Source organism: Bison bison, unplaced genomic scaffold, assembly GCF_000754665.1.
Source record: "Bison bison bison isolate TAMUID 2011002044 unplaced genomic scaffold, Bison_UMD1.0 scf7180017864088, whole genome shotgun sequence".
In the NCBI taxonomy this organism is placed as follows: Eukaryota; Metazoa; Chordata; class Mammalia; order Artiodactyla; family Bovidae; genus Bison; species Bison bison.
Genome location: NW_011494660.1, coordinates 540,963 through 556,144, shown reverse-complemented (window position 1 = coordinate 556,144; position 15,182 = coordinate 540,963). Strand labels below are relative to the sequence as shown.

General features: G+C 44.4%; 1 protein-coding gene across 2 annotated transcripts in view; it reads left to right on the top strand.

Moving 5' to 3' along the window:
• AMMECR1L (AMMECR1-like) overlaps nt 1-14,366 on the top strand; it is an 18,869-nt gene extending 4,503 nt beyond the window's left edge. Inside the window, exons 2-8 of one of the 2 annotated variants that reach the window (XM_010837945.1) lie at nt 3,873-4,317; nt 6,543-6,653; nt 6,952-7,066; nt 7,703-7,793; nt 9,071-9,167; nt 10,036-10,089; nt 10,786-10,873. In XM_010837945.1, the coding sequence (XP_010836247.1) occupies nt 3,911-4,317; nt 6,543-6,653; nt 6,952-7,066; nt 7,703-7,793; nt 9,071-9,167; nt 10,036-10,063 (849 nt within the window). In that variant the 5' untranslated portion in view covers nt 3,873-3,910 and the 3' untranslated portion in view covers nt 10,064-10,089; nt 10,786-10,873. Of the gene's footprint in view, nt 1-3,872; nt 4,318-6,542; nt 6,654-6,951; nt 7,067-7,702; nt 7,794-9,070; nt 9,168-10,035; nt 10,090-10,785 lie in introns of both variants that reach the window. The other variant, XM_010837944.1, reaches the window with a different exon arrangement.
• Nucleotides 14,367-15,182: the final 816 nt, after the last annotated feature.

Here is a 15,182-nt window from a genome sequence, read left to right as displayed (position 1 = left end):
GAGAGGGAAACCTGATGGAGTGGATAGGCAGTGGTTGCTATGTAAATAAAAGTACTCACTACCAGCACCTTCACGGTCTGTACTGTTTAGTTAATATTTGCTTTACGCGGACGTACACGTAAAATTTTGGCCCATTTAAAAAACAAACCTTAAATAATTCAGTAGGGTGAGGGAGATGGAGTAAGTAGGCTGTGGGTGAAATAAGTTTGGCCCTTTGTTGAAAATTATTAAAGCTGAGTATTGGGTTCATTATACTCTTTTACTTTATGTTTGAAGTTTTCTATAGATTTAAGTTTTATGGAATAAATTTTAAAAAATGCCTTCTAATATAGTTTTGATGCAGAAAGTCTCTAACTCTGCCTTTAGTCACTAATTGAGAATATTGATTGAATTGTTTGTTTAGTGGCCTCCAGAGAAAACTTGGTCCTGAGGATCCACAAGGTTTGGGTTGGCTCTGTTGATTACAAATCACAGTTGGGGATGGTGTGGGTGAATTGCTAAATGTAATCTCTTGGTATGCCCCCCTACAGAGCAGTGGTTGTGCATTATGGGTAGGCCAGGGGTCACCAGCTACAGGCCTCGGACCAGTACCTCCTGTCAGATCAGCGGTGGCATTAGATTAAAAATAAAGTGCATGATAAATGTGTTTGAATTGTCCTGAAACCAGTCCCTGGGCCAGAAAGATTGGGGACCACTGGTGTAGGCAGAATATTCCTGAGCTTGACCTCACCTGCCTTGGCATGGTTTGAAAACCCACTGCTCTGTTACGGGGTGTTTCACCCATCAGAGAGCTGATGGCACCTTGGGAGGAACACCTGAGTTACCACTATCTCATGACATTTCTCTCTTCCTTCAAGCGGCCTGTGGTATAAGGAGAATGAGGAAGGATTTCTTTTTTTAACTTACTGTTATTTCATCCCTTCTCTTTGCTTCTTTGAACGTTGGGACTCTAGAGGCAGAGCCTCAGGGCCCTATTGGTGCTGCTAAAGCTCTAGCTCTCGAGACAAGGTCCCTCTGCTTCGCTGAACACATGCCCTAAAGCCTCTGCCCACAGTTAGGCCAAGGAGGACAGTCAAGTGAGGGCTCGGAGGCCAGTGTCACTCGTTGTGGACGCAAGTGACTACGGCAGGGGCACTGGTCGTTGTCAGGGTGATGGCAGAGCTTTGGGCTTAGGTTTTGGTTTTTTCCCCCTGCTCCTCCTTTTTTTTAAATTATGTTGGCTGCACTGTCTTTGTTGCGTCTTGAGGGGATTCTCTGGTTGTGGTGTGGGAGGCCTTCTCTCGTTGTAGAGCACGGGCTCTGGAGCCTGCAGGCTCACTAGTGCAGTGCACAAGCTTAGTTGCTCTGAGGCATGTGGGAATCTTAGTTCCCCGACTATGGGTCAAACCCATATCCCCTGAATTGGAAGGTGGATTCTTAACCACTGGTCCACCAGGGAAGTCAGCTTCCCTCGGCTCCATTTTTATGGGCAAAATTTTGCAAGCTATTCTTTTAGTTTTCAGTATACCCTTGATTTTTTTCTTTTAATCACGCCCTTAGCAAAGGGACTGAATCCAGTGAATATTATTGGCAGGCTTCGTTCTTGTTTGTGGCATGGTGGGAAGACCCAAGCCTTGTAGTCTGACAGGTAGATTGTGGTCCAAATACTGACTCTGCCACTCAGTGGCAGTTAATGGCACCTAGTGCCACTCAGTGGCAGAGTGTTTTTCTTATTAAACCTAAGTTTCCTCCTTTGTAAAATGATTGTAATATCCTTGCTGGGTGGTTCTGAGGATTAAGTGAAATCCTATTTAAAGAGCATCTGTTCGGTGCTCTAAGCCTTGAGTGTGCAGCAAAGTCCTAGCCTTCCCGGAGTCTCCCCTCTGGGGGGAGCAGTCAGATGAGAGCCCAGATGATAAGAGCAGCTAACTTTATGCCAGAAACTGTATGGAAGCACTTCACATAGAATAAACTCACTTCTCCTAACAGCCCCATGAAGCAATTCCCAGTTTGCTGAAACTGAGGCATAGAGAGGTTAATCCTGGAGGAATCACATGTGAACCCAGGCCATTTGAGTCTGGAGGCAGCATTTTTAACCAGGACCTCCTGCTCCCTCTCTTAACAGTCTGAACAAGACAGTGATATCCACACTTAGAATCATTGGAGGTTTTAGTGTATCACATGCATGAGGCTTTCTCAAAAAGAAGCCTGTTGCAAGCTAGACATCGAAATGTGCAAACCGTTACTCCTCTGCTAGAGACAACTTTCTTCCGAAGAATTGTCCTAATACAAAAATATGTATTTTGTTAGGGATCAGGATATATCAGAAACAAATGCACTATTTGTGAAATTTTTGTATCTCATTCAATCTAAAGTGACAAGTTGTGTTTGTAGAAATAACGGCATTGGAAACGAGTATGCACTTACCTAATTTTATTTAAAAGATTGTACACATTACAACCAAAATACTATACAATATAGTAGAGTAGTGCCTAAAAAGGCAATTATGTACTGCGTGTTCAAATTACAGAGAAAATTTTAGATGAAAATTACATATTTTGAGTAGGAGGCTAAAACTAAGTGAAAAGTGAAAGTGAAGTCGCTCAGTCGTGTCCGACTCTTTGTGACCCCATGGACTGCAGCCTACCAGGCTCCCCCGTCCATGGGATTTTGGACCCCATGGAGTGGGTTGCCATTTCCTTCTCTAGGGGATCTTCCCAACCCAGGGATCAAACCTGGGTCTCCCGCACTACAGGCAGATGCTTTACCGTCTGAGCCACCAGGGAAGCCCTTAAAAAAAAACCAACATGTAGTGATTTGTGAAAAAACAAAGTACATTTTTCTCAAGTTAGCAGGATTTTAACTTTGGTATTATCAACATTGAAATAACTAGGATCTATTTTCATGAGTCTCAATTATTGAGATAGATAACAGAAAGAATCTTAGTCATGTTACAGCTATATATCTTTACCTTGGGCTTCTTAAGAAAAAGAATTTAATGGAAAAAGATTCCTTCCTTCCCTTTATCAGCTGGAACTCTGGTTTGCTGGCCCATCTAATGCCACATTTTGTCAGACTGATGGCTTTGCATCTCTGCCTTGCTGTGACAGGGCAGAAATGGCTACCTCACAAAAGGACTGAAGCTTGGGTCATTTGTGTGAATAAAGGTTTCTGCTTGGTTGTAGCTTTTTTGAATGGGGTCTTGAAAGTATAGAAGTGTAGAAATTGGAGTACGTTCAGAGGCGAACCAAAGAAAATAGGACCGCAGGATTGCTGTGAGGACGGAAGGCGGGCGGTCGCCTTGTGTTAGCGCACTCTTGCCAGAGCAGCGGCTGCTCTCCATCCTCACAGAGGTCTGGAGCTAAAGTCACACAGCTAAGTTGAGGTTAGTGATGGGGAAAATGCGGAAAGGATGTGGTTAACAAGGAAAAACATGAAAGTTCCTCTGGGGTTCTTTAGAAACAGAGTGGTTCAATTTGGAGCCTGTAGAAATGTAGAGAAAGCGTCCTGATGAAGAGCCTGCCAGGTCAGGTGCAGTCTTTCAGTCAGTCTCCAAGTGTCCCCATTCGCCTGCAGACCGGCTGCCACTCTACCCTTCTTTCTGCCTGAGGAGACCTGGGCAAGAGGGAGCTGTCTTTGGCCTGCCTCCATCCATGATGGTCATAACCTTTATGGAAAGTGAAAAATCGCTTCCCCTCAGGTAACGGTTGGGCGTCCCTGGTCTGGAATGCAGGCTCTTCCAGCCCACTGGTCTGACACCCTTTGTGAGCAGTGTGACCTGTGTGAGAAAGAACTCGATGACTCCTACCCCTTCCATGTAGACCCTTTCTCTGATTTTTGTGTTCTTCTAACTAACATTTGAATTAATGCTTGGGTGTTCTCTTTTGGATTAGGGTTCTGCAGCATTCCAGACCTCAAGCACTGAATCAGGATGGGAAAAAGACGTTGTGTTCCTCCACTTGAGCCCAAGCTGGCAGCAGGTTGTTGTGGGGTCAAGAAGCCTAAGTTATCTGGAAGTGGAACGCACAGTCACGGGAACCAGTCTACAACTGTCCCTGGCTCTAGTTCAGGACCTCTTCAAAACCACCAGCATGTGGATGGCAGCAGTGGTCGGGAGAATGTGTCGGACTTAACTCTGGGACCTGGAAACTCTCCCATCACACGAATGAATCCCGCATCGGGAGCGCTGAGCCCTCTCCCCCGGCCCAATGGAACTGCCAACACCACCAAGAACCTGGTGGTGACCGCAGAGATGTGCTGCTACTGCTTTGATGTCCTCTACTGTCACCTCTATGGCTTCCCGCAGCCACGACTTCCTAGGTTCACCAATGACCCCTAGTGAGTAAAGCAGTCACGCGCTGGGGACGGTGACAAAGGCATGGCACCCTCTTTCCAGGGTTATTTTCTTGCAACGGTCTTCTACTTATAAAAAGCTTTAACATGGTTTGGGCAAAGGTTAATGGGAAAAAAATGATGAAAAATATCCAGACAATATCCAGAATATCAAAAGTGGATACTAGGCTACGTTTGAAGGAGTTATTGGCTTATTGTTAAAGTTACATTCTGGGAATCAAGAGAGTTTTGATTTTGCTTGTCTTTTGGTTTCACATGGCAGTGGGTAGCTCATTCAGACCCTCATGTGGAGAAGTCACACCACCACACCATTGCACACCCAGGCATTGCTGAAATCCGAGTGAACTACCAGTGTCTGAGGGCCAGGCTGGAGACGAGGAGCTCATTCAAGAGTCTCATAACTTACTGTCAGTCCCATGGGGCTGCCAGCACCCCACCAAGAATGTCAGAATTTGTTTTGATGTTTTTAGTTCAAGACTGTCCCAAGTTCCCGTGAGGTGTTAGTGACTTAAATAAGGAATATGTGTATGTAAAGGGTGAAGTCAAGTGAAGAAAGGCATGCTAAGGCTTGCTTTCTCAGAACTGGAGGCAGCTTTGAGGTGCATTTAAAGAGCAGTGCTGCTTTTTAATTTTTTTAGGAGGTGCTTTTAGAGGACTAAGAACTGTTTGTGCCATACTGAGGGCTGCGTGGGGAATAGACAGGCATGAAGAAATAGTCCTTGCTCTCAGGAGACTTGAATAGACAGATCACACACAACAGCTAAACCGGGTGTGCCTCACAGTGTCTGGGCAGAAGTAGAGGGGAAGTTAGTCTGTGATTGTGTCAGAGGAAAGGAATGAGAAAATATGCTCGCTTTTTAGGGAAGTATTCCCATGTGACATCTGTGGACAGAAAAGTCCTAACTAAGTAGATGGAGAGTCTGAGCCTTGACCTGAGTGGGATTAGGTGCATCCCTTGCAGGAGAGGGACACAGACTTCGAAGAGTAGGTGGTGACCACAGCTTTGTAGGCTGTGGGGACAGTGGAATTGGAAGGGTTTTTGAGTAGGTTTTGAAACATTAACTTTGGCTGGTGCTGTTCAGGTGTTTTACTGAAAGGAAAAGATGGGTAGGTGGGAGATCTTGCCTTGTAATAATGATCAAAGGTAACTTTAAAGATGTAAGTTGCTTTTTAGCAGTGTTAACTCAAGAATCTTAAGACGTAAAGGCATAGGAACATGGAAGAATTTTCAGAAGAGGAGGCAGCCCCGTAACATGTGTCTAAATATCTATTACTGTCTATTTGATGTAGCCTAATGGAACATGACTTTGGCCTAGAAAGTGGTAACTTCTGCTGAAAATAAGCTTTAAAAAAAAAAAAAGAATTATTTATTTTTGACTGCATTGGATCTTAGTTGCGGCCTGTGGGGTTCTCTCTCGTTGTGACACTCAAGGTTTAATTGTCCCTCAGCACGTGGGATCTTAGTTCCCCAACTAGGGATCAAACTCATGTTTACTGCATGGGAACGCAGATTCTTAGCCACTGGAACACTAGGAAAATCCCAGAATAAGCCTTTTTTTAAAAAATTCATTTATTCGGCTGCGTTGGGTCTTAGTTGAGGCACATGGGATCTTCATTGCATCATCCAGGATATTTTGTGCAGTGAACAGACTCTAGTTGTGCTGCTCTGGCGCAGTAGTTGTGACAGGCAGGCTTGTTGCATGTGGGATTGAACCCATAACCCCTGCGTTGCCTGGCGTATTCTTAACCACCAGGGAAGTCCACAGAATAAACTTTCTCGGAGACTTTTTTTTTTCTGGAATTTATAAACAGAAGAGACAGAAATAATGATGGGTGCAGTATGGGGTTGAGGGGAGAAGGTGTGCAGGCTATGTCTTCAGGAACGGTGGAACTGGGAGACATGGACACAGAGAAAGAGGGTAAACAGGAGGAGGAAGATGTGGAGAACTAGCAGAAAGAGTCCTGAGCAGAGGAGGAAGGAAACAGTGTGTCCTTGTGGAGTGGAGCGGAGCTGAGAGCAGGGGCTGCGGGAGCCTCTCCCTGAGCCTCGTAGCCACTTCCTCTCCATCTCCACCTTGGGGCCGCACGGCGCCCGGAGGCCGCAGCCTTCCAGACAGCCCACATAGAGAACAGTCGTGTTGGGGAAGAACAGGCGGACAGGGATAAAGCCAAGGTTTTCTTCTCTGATTGCTGCGTGCTTGCTCTTTCAGTCCACTCTTTGTGACATGGAAGACAGGGCGGGACAAGCGGCTTCGTGGCTGCATTGGGACCTTCTCAGCCATGAATCTTCATTCAGGACTCAGGGAATACACGCTAACCAGGTAATGACACCACACGTGAGATGGGTAGATTATTTGCAAAATTTGAAAATAACTGCCTGTTTCTTCTGAGTGGTGAAGCTTGAGTGTTTCTTTTTGATAGTCAGGAGCTGTGGGGGCTTTAATCTGGTGAGTCACTTAGCAGTTCAAGTGTAGACAGTAGCATCATGTTGTATTTAGCATGTTCGTGCTGATGGGTAGTGAATGTTTTCTGCAGAGCTCAAGAGCCGTAAACTTTCAGGCTTATGATATTGGCTCCCAATTCCAGAGCAGCCTCACTCATGTTTTCTGTCCCCTCCAGTGCACTTAAGGACAGCCGATTTCCCCCCCTGACCCGAGAGGAGCTGCCTAAACTTTTCTGCTCTGTCTCCCTCCTTACTAACTTTGAGGATGCCAGTGATTACCTGGACTGGGAGGTGAGAACAGCCGCATTTGGAACTCTGCATCTCTCGTTGCATTTGGGTTCGGGTTAGTACATGGTAATGTATCTCCTTCATTGAGCAAGGGTATAAGCATGTGAGAGCTGAGGTCAGAGGCAGTTGTAGGCAACCTGGGTGACAGAAAAGATACTTCGATATTAGAAGCAGAAAGAAATCCCTTTCTTACCAGTCTACTCTCTCCCACGTCCTTTTCCCACGTCTAATAAATAATGGGATAAAGGAGAACATTCCTGATTCTTCTTGGTAAGCCCTTGAATAAATGTTGTTATTACGAGCCACATGTGAAAAGTCAGGAACCCTGATCAAATCCTGTAGCCTGTTCTTGAATATTAAAGGTGGAATATTCATGATTATTGGATGCGTTATTGAGAGAATTGATGTATGTAGCCTCCATAGTCTCAGCGAGGTGGCTCCACATAGAGTCTCCCTTTCCCTGAAGCAGCAGTTTCTTCAGCTTCTATGCCTGAGAGAGAGTCAGTCGTGAAAAGTATGAGGCTCCCCTTTTCTCAGCCCTGGGTCAAGCTGGTCAGGGGACAGTGTCAATTTACGTGAGGATAATTGAAGTTCCATTAGAGTAAGTAAACGGCATTTATTGGTTGTGTGTTTTTGTAGGTTGGGGTCCATGGGATTCGAATTGAATTCATCAATGAAAAAGGCGTCAAACGTACAGCCACTTACTTACCTGAGGTTGCAAAGGAACAAGGTGAGTTCGACAAATGGAGTGATACCCTCCACAGTGTTGTCAGGCAGAGGGCAGGGGAGTGGGCTGTGCTGCCTTTCAGTGCAGCATGACTGCGTATGAGTGGCGAGCTTTCTTTCCATATCTATCAAATTCTTACAGAATAAGAAACTCCCCAAAAGAGCTGGGAGGGAAAAGGGGTAAATACTTGTCAGGTAATCTGTTTCACTTACTTTCAATGAGTAGTAGTATTTCTTGGCCCCAAAACTGCAGTGGTAATTGTAGAAAAAAAGAACTCAGTAGTTCCTACAGTGGGACACTAAAGGTAGGAAGTGGGCTGGGCAGGTTTTCTCTTTAAGAATATTTAGAAGAATACCTTAAAATGGTGTTTATGCATTCTGCAGTGTACAACCCAATTTTCTTTCTTTTTTGGAACTAGTCTTTTTTTAAAAAATAATATCTAGTAGTTAGGTATGAAACTGAAATAGAGGAAAATACTGAGTTCAGTATATCAGTGAACTGATTATGTGGAGAGGGATTGCCTTGTTGGTTCCTGTCACGGAAAGCAGTGGGGATATGGCTTAAAAAAGAGGAAGCCTTTTAGCCACCTCTTTGAGGTCATAAATCTGGCATTTCTGTCCAAGGAGATGGACCAGGAACATTTCCTAATAGTGAGATGTGATGATGATTTAGGTAAATAATTAAACACTTTTTCTATTTGGAAACTGATTGGGAAAATTAAAATCAAGGCACCTACTGAAGTGATTTATGGAGTTCTGTTTGGTTTTCAGTTTGATATATTTGGTTGTATCTGGTGAAAATATTTCTAGAACAACACAGCAGTAGATGTGCAACAACTTTCCCATCCTTCCCAAGGGAATAGCTTCTGTCCTGCTGTCGAGCCTCTAGTAGAAAACGACTCCTAGAAATCATCAAGATGCACGTGAAGGAATGCAAGCTGCAGAATATGAATTCTCCTTTCTCCCAGAGCAGCCCTGGTTACAGCACTAGGCCAACTAAGTTGGGACCATATTTGCTTCTAGATAGTTGTCCTGAGATCATACCTGACAGGAAAGACTCAGAAGAAGGGGAAGGCCACTGACAGTGTGTGCTGGGCATCCTCGCACGTCTCTGGCTCTCCTTGGACTGCCAGTGAGGCAGACAGGACTCCGGGATGTGGGGGCCACGCCCAGCCTGCCCCAGCGGGTCCGGCTGCTGCCCTCCTGTCACTGTGTTAGGGCACTGCCTGCCTGGTTTGGTGTCAGTGCGCACTGACCTCTGTGTGCCCGTCTTCTCCTCAGACTGGGATCAGATCCAGACGATAGATTCCTTGCTCAGGAAAGGTGGCTTTAAGGCTCCAATTACCAGTGAATTCAGAAAAACCATCAAACTCACCAGGTAAGCCACTGTCTCATTTTCCTTGTCATTTTAACTTAGTTGGGGTTGGATGGAAGATACTTTTGATAGACAGGGGAAGAGAAAAATGTTCCCTGCTAATGTCTCCAAACCAAAGAAGTATATGTGAGGTTGAAGCTCTGAGGAAGCAGTGGCAGAGAAGGCAGAGACTCCCCAGCATCCTGGGCGTCTCCACAGCTCAGCTGATGGCATAGTGGGGGCAGAGTAGCTGCTGAACAATCGTGGGTGTCTTTGCCAGACCCACTTGTTGGGAGGCTGAGTGGGAAAGCTGAAAGCAGGGGAAAAGGCTCTTAATAACAGAAGTCCTGGATCAGTCGAAGTCACCACATGCAGTCAGGTGGCGTGTTGATGGACTAGTGACAAGGAAACGCCTCTGCCTGTTAGGAGCAAATACGTCTATGGGGGGGGTCTATAGTAAAATCTGTATGAACTGGACCCTAAATCCCAGCTCCACCACTTCCAGCTGTGTGACTTGGGCCTCTCTGAGCAGAAAAAAAAAGCCTGCCTTGGGGTTGTTCTAGAGTGTGGTAAGGTAATGTGTGCAGAAATTCTAGTCTGGGGCCAGGCAGTATCGTAGGTGGTCAGTAGGTGTCGGTTCTCTTCCCATCCCTATTGAAATTGGAAATCCTGAGAGGTGTAGCTTCTGTGGGTTTGTGTGGGCCTCTGTTGGCCTCTTCATCTGTAAAATGCTGAATAATCATGTAGTAACCTCACAGGTCTATTTGGAAGATAACCCCATGTTTTTGAAATGCTTTGGATTCCAAAAAAGAAAAATCTTCAAATACAAAGCATTATTATTATCATTATTATTATAATTTATTTGAACAGCCATTTCCCTGTCAAAATTCAGGAATAATCACCTTGCAGTGGAGGAGTGATTACAGAGGGAAAGAGATGGCTCTGGGTAAGGATTGTCACACCCAGCTCCTGTGGTCTGTAGTAGGCTCCATAGGTTTGTAACACCCCATGCTTCGCATCCTGACTCATGGCTCTTTTTAGAGCAAGGCCAAAGTGCTATGAATTCTGTTCTGATGACCCTGTGATATATGATATGGCACATTCATCTGGGAAGTGAGACCCAGGATCTTTTAACCTGCTTCATCAGAATTTGACCCAGAATTAGGTATCTGTGCCCCTTTTAGTTATAAATAACTTGTTTGTTGCTTTTCTGCAAGTTGAAGTTGCATTTCTGTCAAATTTATCACATTTTAACCTGAAATAGATAATGCATTTTACACTGGGCATTGGTGCAGCCATCTTCCCGTCTGCCACCCATATAATTTGACCTTGAAATTCTTCATCCAGACCCTAGTAGCAGATTGCTTAAGAGCAGCCTAATGATAAGCATATGAAGTGTTTAAAGGTGGGATGTGCAGAAAACATTCTCAGGGGTGGACTGTGACTGTGCTTTTTCATCTTGTTCATTTGTAATAACAACACTGTTTTCTTGTGCTGTCTTTCATTTTCTGTAAGTAAGATTGCTCTTGGTCTTCCATTTTATTCTTTGAAAATGTGGAATAAGCTTTTGGTTTACTCTGCTGCGTGATTTTAAAATGAAGTATTGGGGGTTCCTAACACCCTTTCCTGTTTCCTTACACAGGTACCGAAGTGAGAAGGTGACAATCAGTTATGCAGAGTATATAGCTTCTCGACAGCATTGTTTCCAGAATGGCACTCTTCATGCCCCGCCCCTCTACAATCATTACTCCTGACACACGGCTGCATGACCAGTCACACCCCCCCGTGGCCACCAATGGCTATGACATCATTGGAGCAGATGCCTCCTCTTCCTGGTCCAGTTACTTCTATTACTGCACCATTTTATGATGCTAGCTTCCGTTGCCAAGTCTGCCTCCAGCTGACTGAGGTGGGAGGGGGGGCTTATACTGAATGAAACAGAACTTGAGGGCCCAAGCCTTATCTCAGCCTTTCCTCAATACGGGGTTCCGTTGGACTGGGGCTCCTCCATGCCTAGTGAGAATTCCGTGTGGGCTCAGAAGACTTGGGCATGCAGGTGCCGCTGCTGATGTGCTGCCTGTGTGTCGGACACACAGTGGAAGCTGGAATTGATGGTCCATGAAGGCTTACCCCACACACACCTGCAGCCTCCCCAGATCAAGTAGGTGTATTCCCCTGGCAGTCTGGGCAACGGAGACCAACAAGAAACATTTTTAGGTTGTTTTAAATTCCTTTTTTTAAACTTGCAGTTTATTGCGTACCGAGAGTTGATCACAACCTCCATGCTTCATAAGAGGACGCCATGTTAGGGTCAAACGTGGGCACCATGAGTCCTCCGTGGCTCCTGGACAGAGACCCACCTCAAGATCAGAAGCCCTTTGGATGGCGTTGCAGATCTCATTGCTCAATTAGCCTCGAAGGTTCTAATTCTCATCCCACTCTCAGTTGGATTTTCTGGCACTCTTCCTGCATCGAGTCTTCTGGGACTGAACCAAGCTCTGTGGTTTGGCCTGCTGAGGATGGACTGGGATGCCTGCGGGAGGTCCTGATGGCATCACTGCACGCAGTGTCAAGGGAGAGACCTCTTCCTTACCACCTGGCTACCTCACTCCTCTACTGGTAGCAGTGCCTATAGCTGGATCTAGGTTCTCAGAGACGTTCCAACAAGCACTTGGGTTGGGTTTTAGAAGGATACGTCGTCATAGGAGAGAATCCAGGGTCTCCAAGCTGTTTTTCTTTTCAGGCAAACATCCTGAGAGACCTTTAAGCAGAGGAGTTCCTTTTTCTAGTTTGCCTGTAGAAGTGGGAAAACTGTTAATGTTTCAGTCCTTTATGGGGACTTTAGACAAAGCTGTGTAATTAAACAAGGTGAATCTTTATCTTGCCTAACACGCTGGGAAAACATCACCCCACTGTGGCAGAGTTCCAAATAGCTTATTTTGTTTTAGGTCATTCATACTTTAATGTGGCATATTTCCCTTTCCCATTTTTGCTGATTCCAAATAGCTGTCAGCAGGTTTCTCCTTCCTCTTGCCTATTCTTCACTCATATGGTGGCAAAGTTCATAGAAGTTGGGAATTTGGAAGATGCTTTGACAACGTTGTCACAGAGGCACTGCTGAAGTGATTCACAGGGAGAGGTGGCCAGTTGGAAGAAAAGACCCTCCAGGTGATACACTGGTTTCCAACAATATGCTTAGAGAACTCTAAAGTGGATTGGGTGTCAACCCAGTGAACACAATGTTTTGATTTAATTTATTTTTAATGTTTATGTGGTAGTGGTGTGGCTTTCCGAAATGGGCAAATATTCAAGCAAAAGATCTTTTGAGTTTTCTTCTGCCAGGAGCGGGGGGCGGGGGGAGCAGGGACAGTCTGAGGAATGACACATGCTTTTCTAGGCATAGCAGTCCTGTTTCTTGAAGAGAGGGGTTAGGGAGAGCAGTGTGCTTGGCACCATCCTCTGCTGCTGTTAAGGATGTGGAATGTGCAAGGGAAGCGTGGGCTGATGTCCAGGTGTGTGGGCCAGGCTCCAGCACCAGCTCGCTGCTGGGCACACTCCCACATCCTGCCACCTTTCCCTCGCAGTGTTAATGAAAACAGGCTTCTGAAGATGAAGGAGTTGTTTCATGATTTCCTGCTGCTGAGAATAATAAATGTCCTGTTACAAACAAATGTGACGACAGTTACTTATAGGTGCCATGGATTGATGTCAGGGTGGTCAGCTCTGGACTAAACCACCCACCTCCAATTTGTACAACAGTATTGATACATAGGGCTACACTCATTACTGTTCAAGTCTTCTATGTTAAAAGTTGTGTTTAATTTCTAAAGTTTAAAAAAAGCAAAAAAAATGGTGCTAAACTTTCACCCCTGAGCACGCTCAGTGAGACTGGTCATGCAAGCATTTACAGTGCCATGCTCTTTCAAGCCTATTTTTTCTTGTAGAAATGTTGCCCTATTTGTCTTTCCCAGTGTATAGTATTTTTTTTTTTTTTAATTTTATTGAGGGTGGGGTAGGAAACCTGCCATTTAAGAAAAAAAAACAGAAAATTTAAAACCCCAGGAAATGGGGGGAAAAAATCAGTGCACAAGAATCGGGCTTAAGCCCAGAACCACACTGAAGTGGGCTCAGTGGTTTTTGGAGTGAAGAAGCCTTACTCCCCGCACATTCCCTTATGCTCCCATCCGAGTCCAGCCATGGAGATGCTCGGGTTCCTCTGACTTTAGTAAGAGGACTCAGGAGTCGACCAAGGAAAACTGTTTGGCCCTGTGAGGAATGGCACTCAGTGTCTGTCCTGAATGGAGCCTAGTCAGGAAGTGGTCTGGAAATAAATGGTCATGGTCACCTTATGAAGATGTGTGGCAGGTGGCTCTCAGGAAAAATACTAAGTCTGGATCATCCATATGGCAGCTTTGCGTAGGGAAATGACAACTCCGAACTGGAACTGACCTGCCTTCCATGTTGCTTGACCAAAGCAGTGATGAGGGTGGCCAGTATATGTAGTGTGAGTGGTAGGTTTAAAGAGAAGGGAATGTTTTCTGCTCAGTGTTTCCTTTGTCCTTGGACTGCTCAAGCTGAACAGTAACCACTGTTTTTAAGGGACCAGCCCACTGTGGCTGGTTTGGTTCGGAGTTCGTTTCATCCCTAGCTGTGAGTGCCTTTCGGTCTGGAAAGTTGGCTTGTCTCATAATACCCACAGCTAGGACATTCTGTAATTTCGAATTGTCCTTGTTCTTCATTAAAAGAGAATGTCTTTGATCACTAGAGTTTATCAGTGTTGGATTGTTTCCACTGTGAGATTCTTAAACTTTTTCGCTTCATAATATTAAAGCAACTCATGTTAGAGACCATTTCAACACGAAAGGTTTGTAGTTCAGACATTACATATATTTTATTGTTTATAATAAAAATCATCTATACAGAAGTCCTGGGTGTTAATATTTGCACAAGATCTGTTTTCCATGGTATGTTAACACCTACAATTTCACTAACTGTTGATGTTATTTTCTATTGAGATCCTGGAACCTAGGGAGCTATTTGTTCTTTTTGTTTATTTTCATTCTTATTTCCCTGAAGCAAGAGACTTTGTATGGCCTTCAGTGCAAAGACTTTAGACCAATTCTTTGTATTACACTTGGTTGCCTCTTGGCTATATAACTTCTGAGTGCAAATCATTGAACTCTTTAACAAAGTATTGTAGAGAATAAATCATAATGGGTAAAAATTGTCTTTTTTTTTTTTTTTTTTTGAATAGTAGATAGTAATAGTAATTTTTGAATAGTCATTATTTAGAGATAGCCAACCTGATCATATTTATTCAACCTGCATATTTTTGTATGGTGTTGAACCTCAATTACCTTTCATTTTTATATTTTTTTTGTGGTTGCTAGCAGTACCACTGGTTTTTTAAGAGCCAAATTTTCTGAACTAAGATTCATAGTTCTTAGATTTTCCAGTGAAGCTGACCTTGCCCAGAAAGCTACAACCTGAAAGGGGGTCGTGGGGAAATGCTCAAATTTAAGATAATTCATGAGGTTAACTAACCCAACAGTGACCCTGGGACATTGTGTGGTCTGACCTAAAGGAAAATATTTCTTAGTTTTGGATGGCCCAGAAAGGATAAGGTGTGTTTGGCGAAAATAGCAAGGAATAACTTCACACTTTACATTCATATACTGATATTGTTAGTCTTCGGCTGAAATTATTTGCATGGATGTAATTTTTTTTAAGATACCCAGATCCTCATCCCTGATTCTTGGCCACAGGTGTACATTATCAGGGTTAGATGATTTTGGAAATAGATTACAACTGATCTAAACCGACTGGGGTGATAACTCCGGAGTGTGTGAGAGGGATTTTGTTCCTGCAAGAGAAATTATGGTTCTAGAGTAGTATTTCATGTTTGTAATACCACCTGTAGTTAAACGGCATGGAAACCCATGTCTTTGTTGTTGTTTTTTTGTGGTAGTAATATAGAAGTGTTAGTTACATCTGACTCTCTGACCCCATGGACTCACATATAACATAAAATTTGCCATT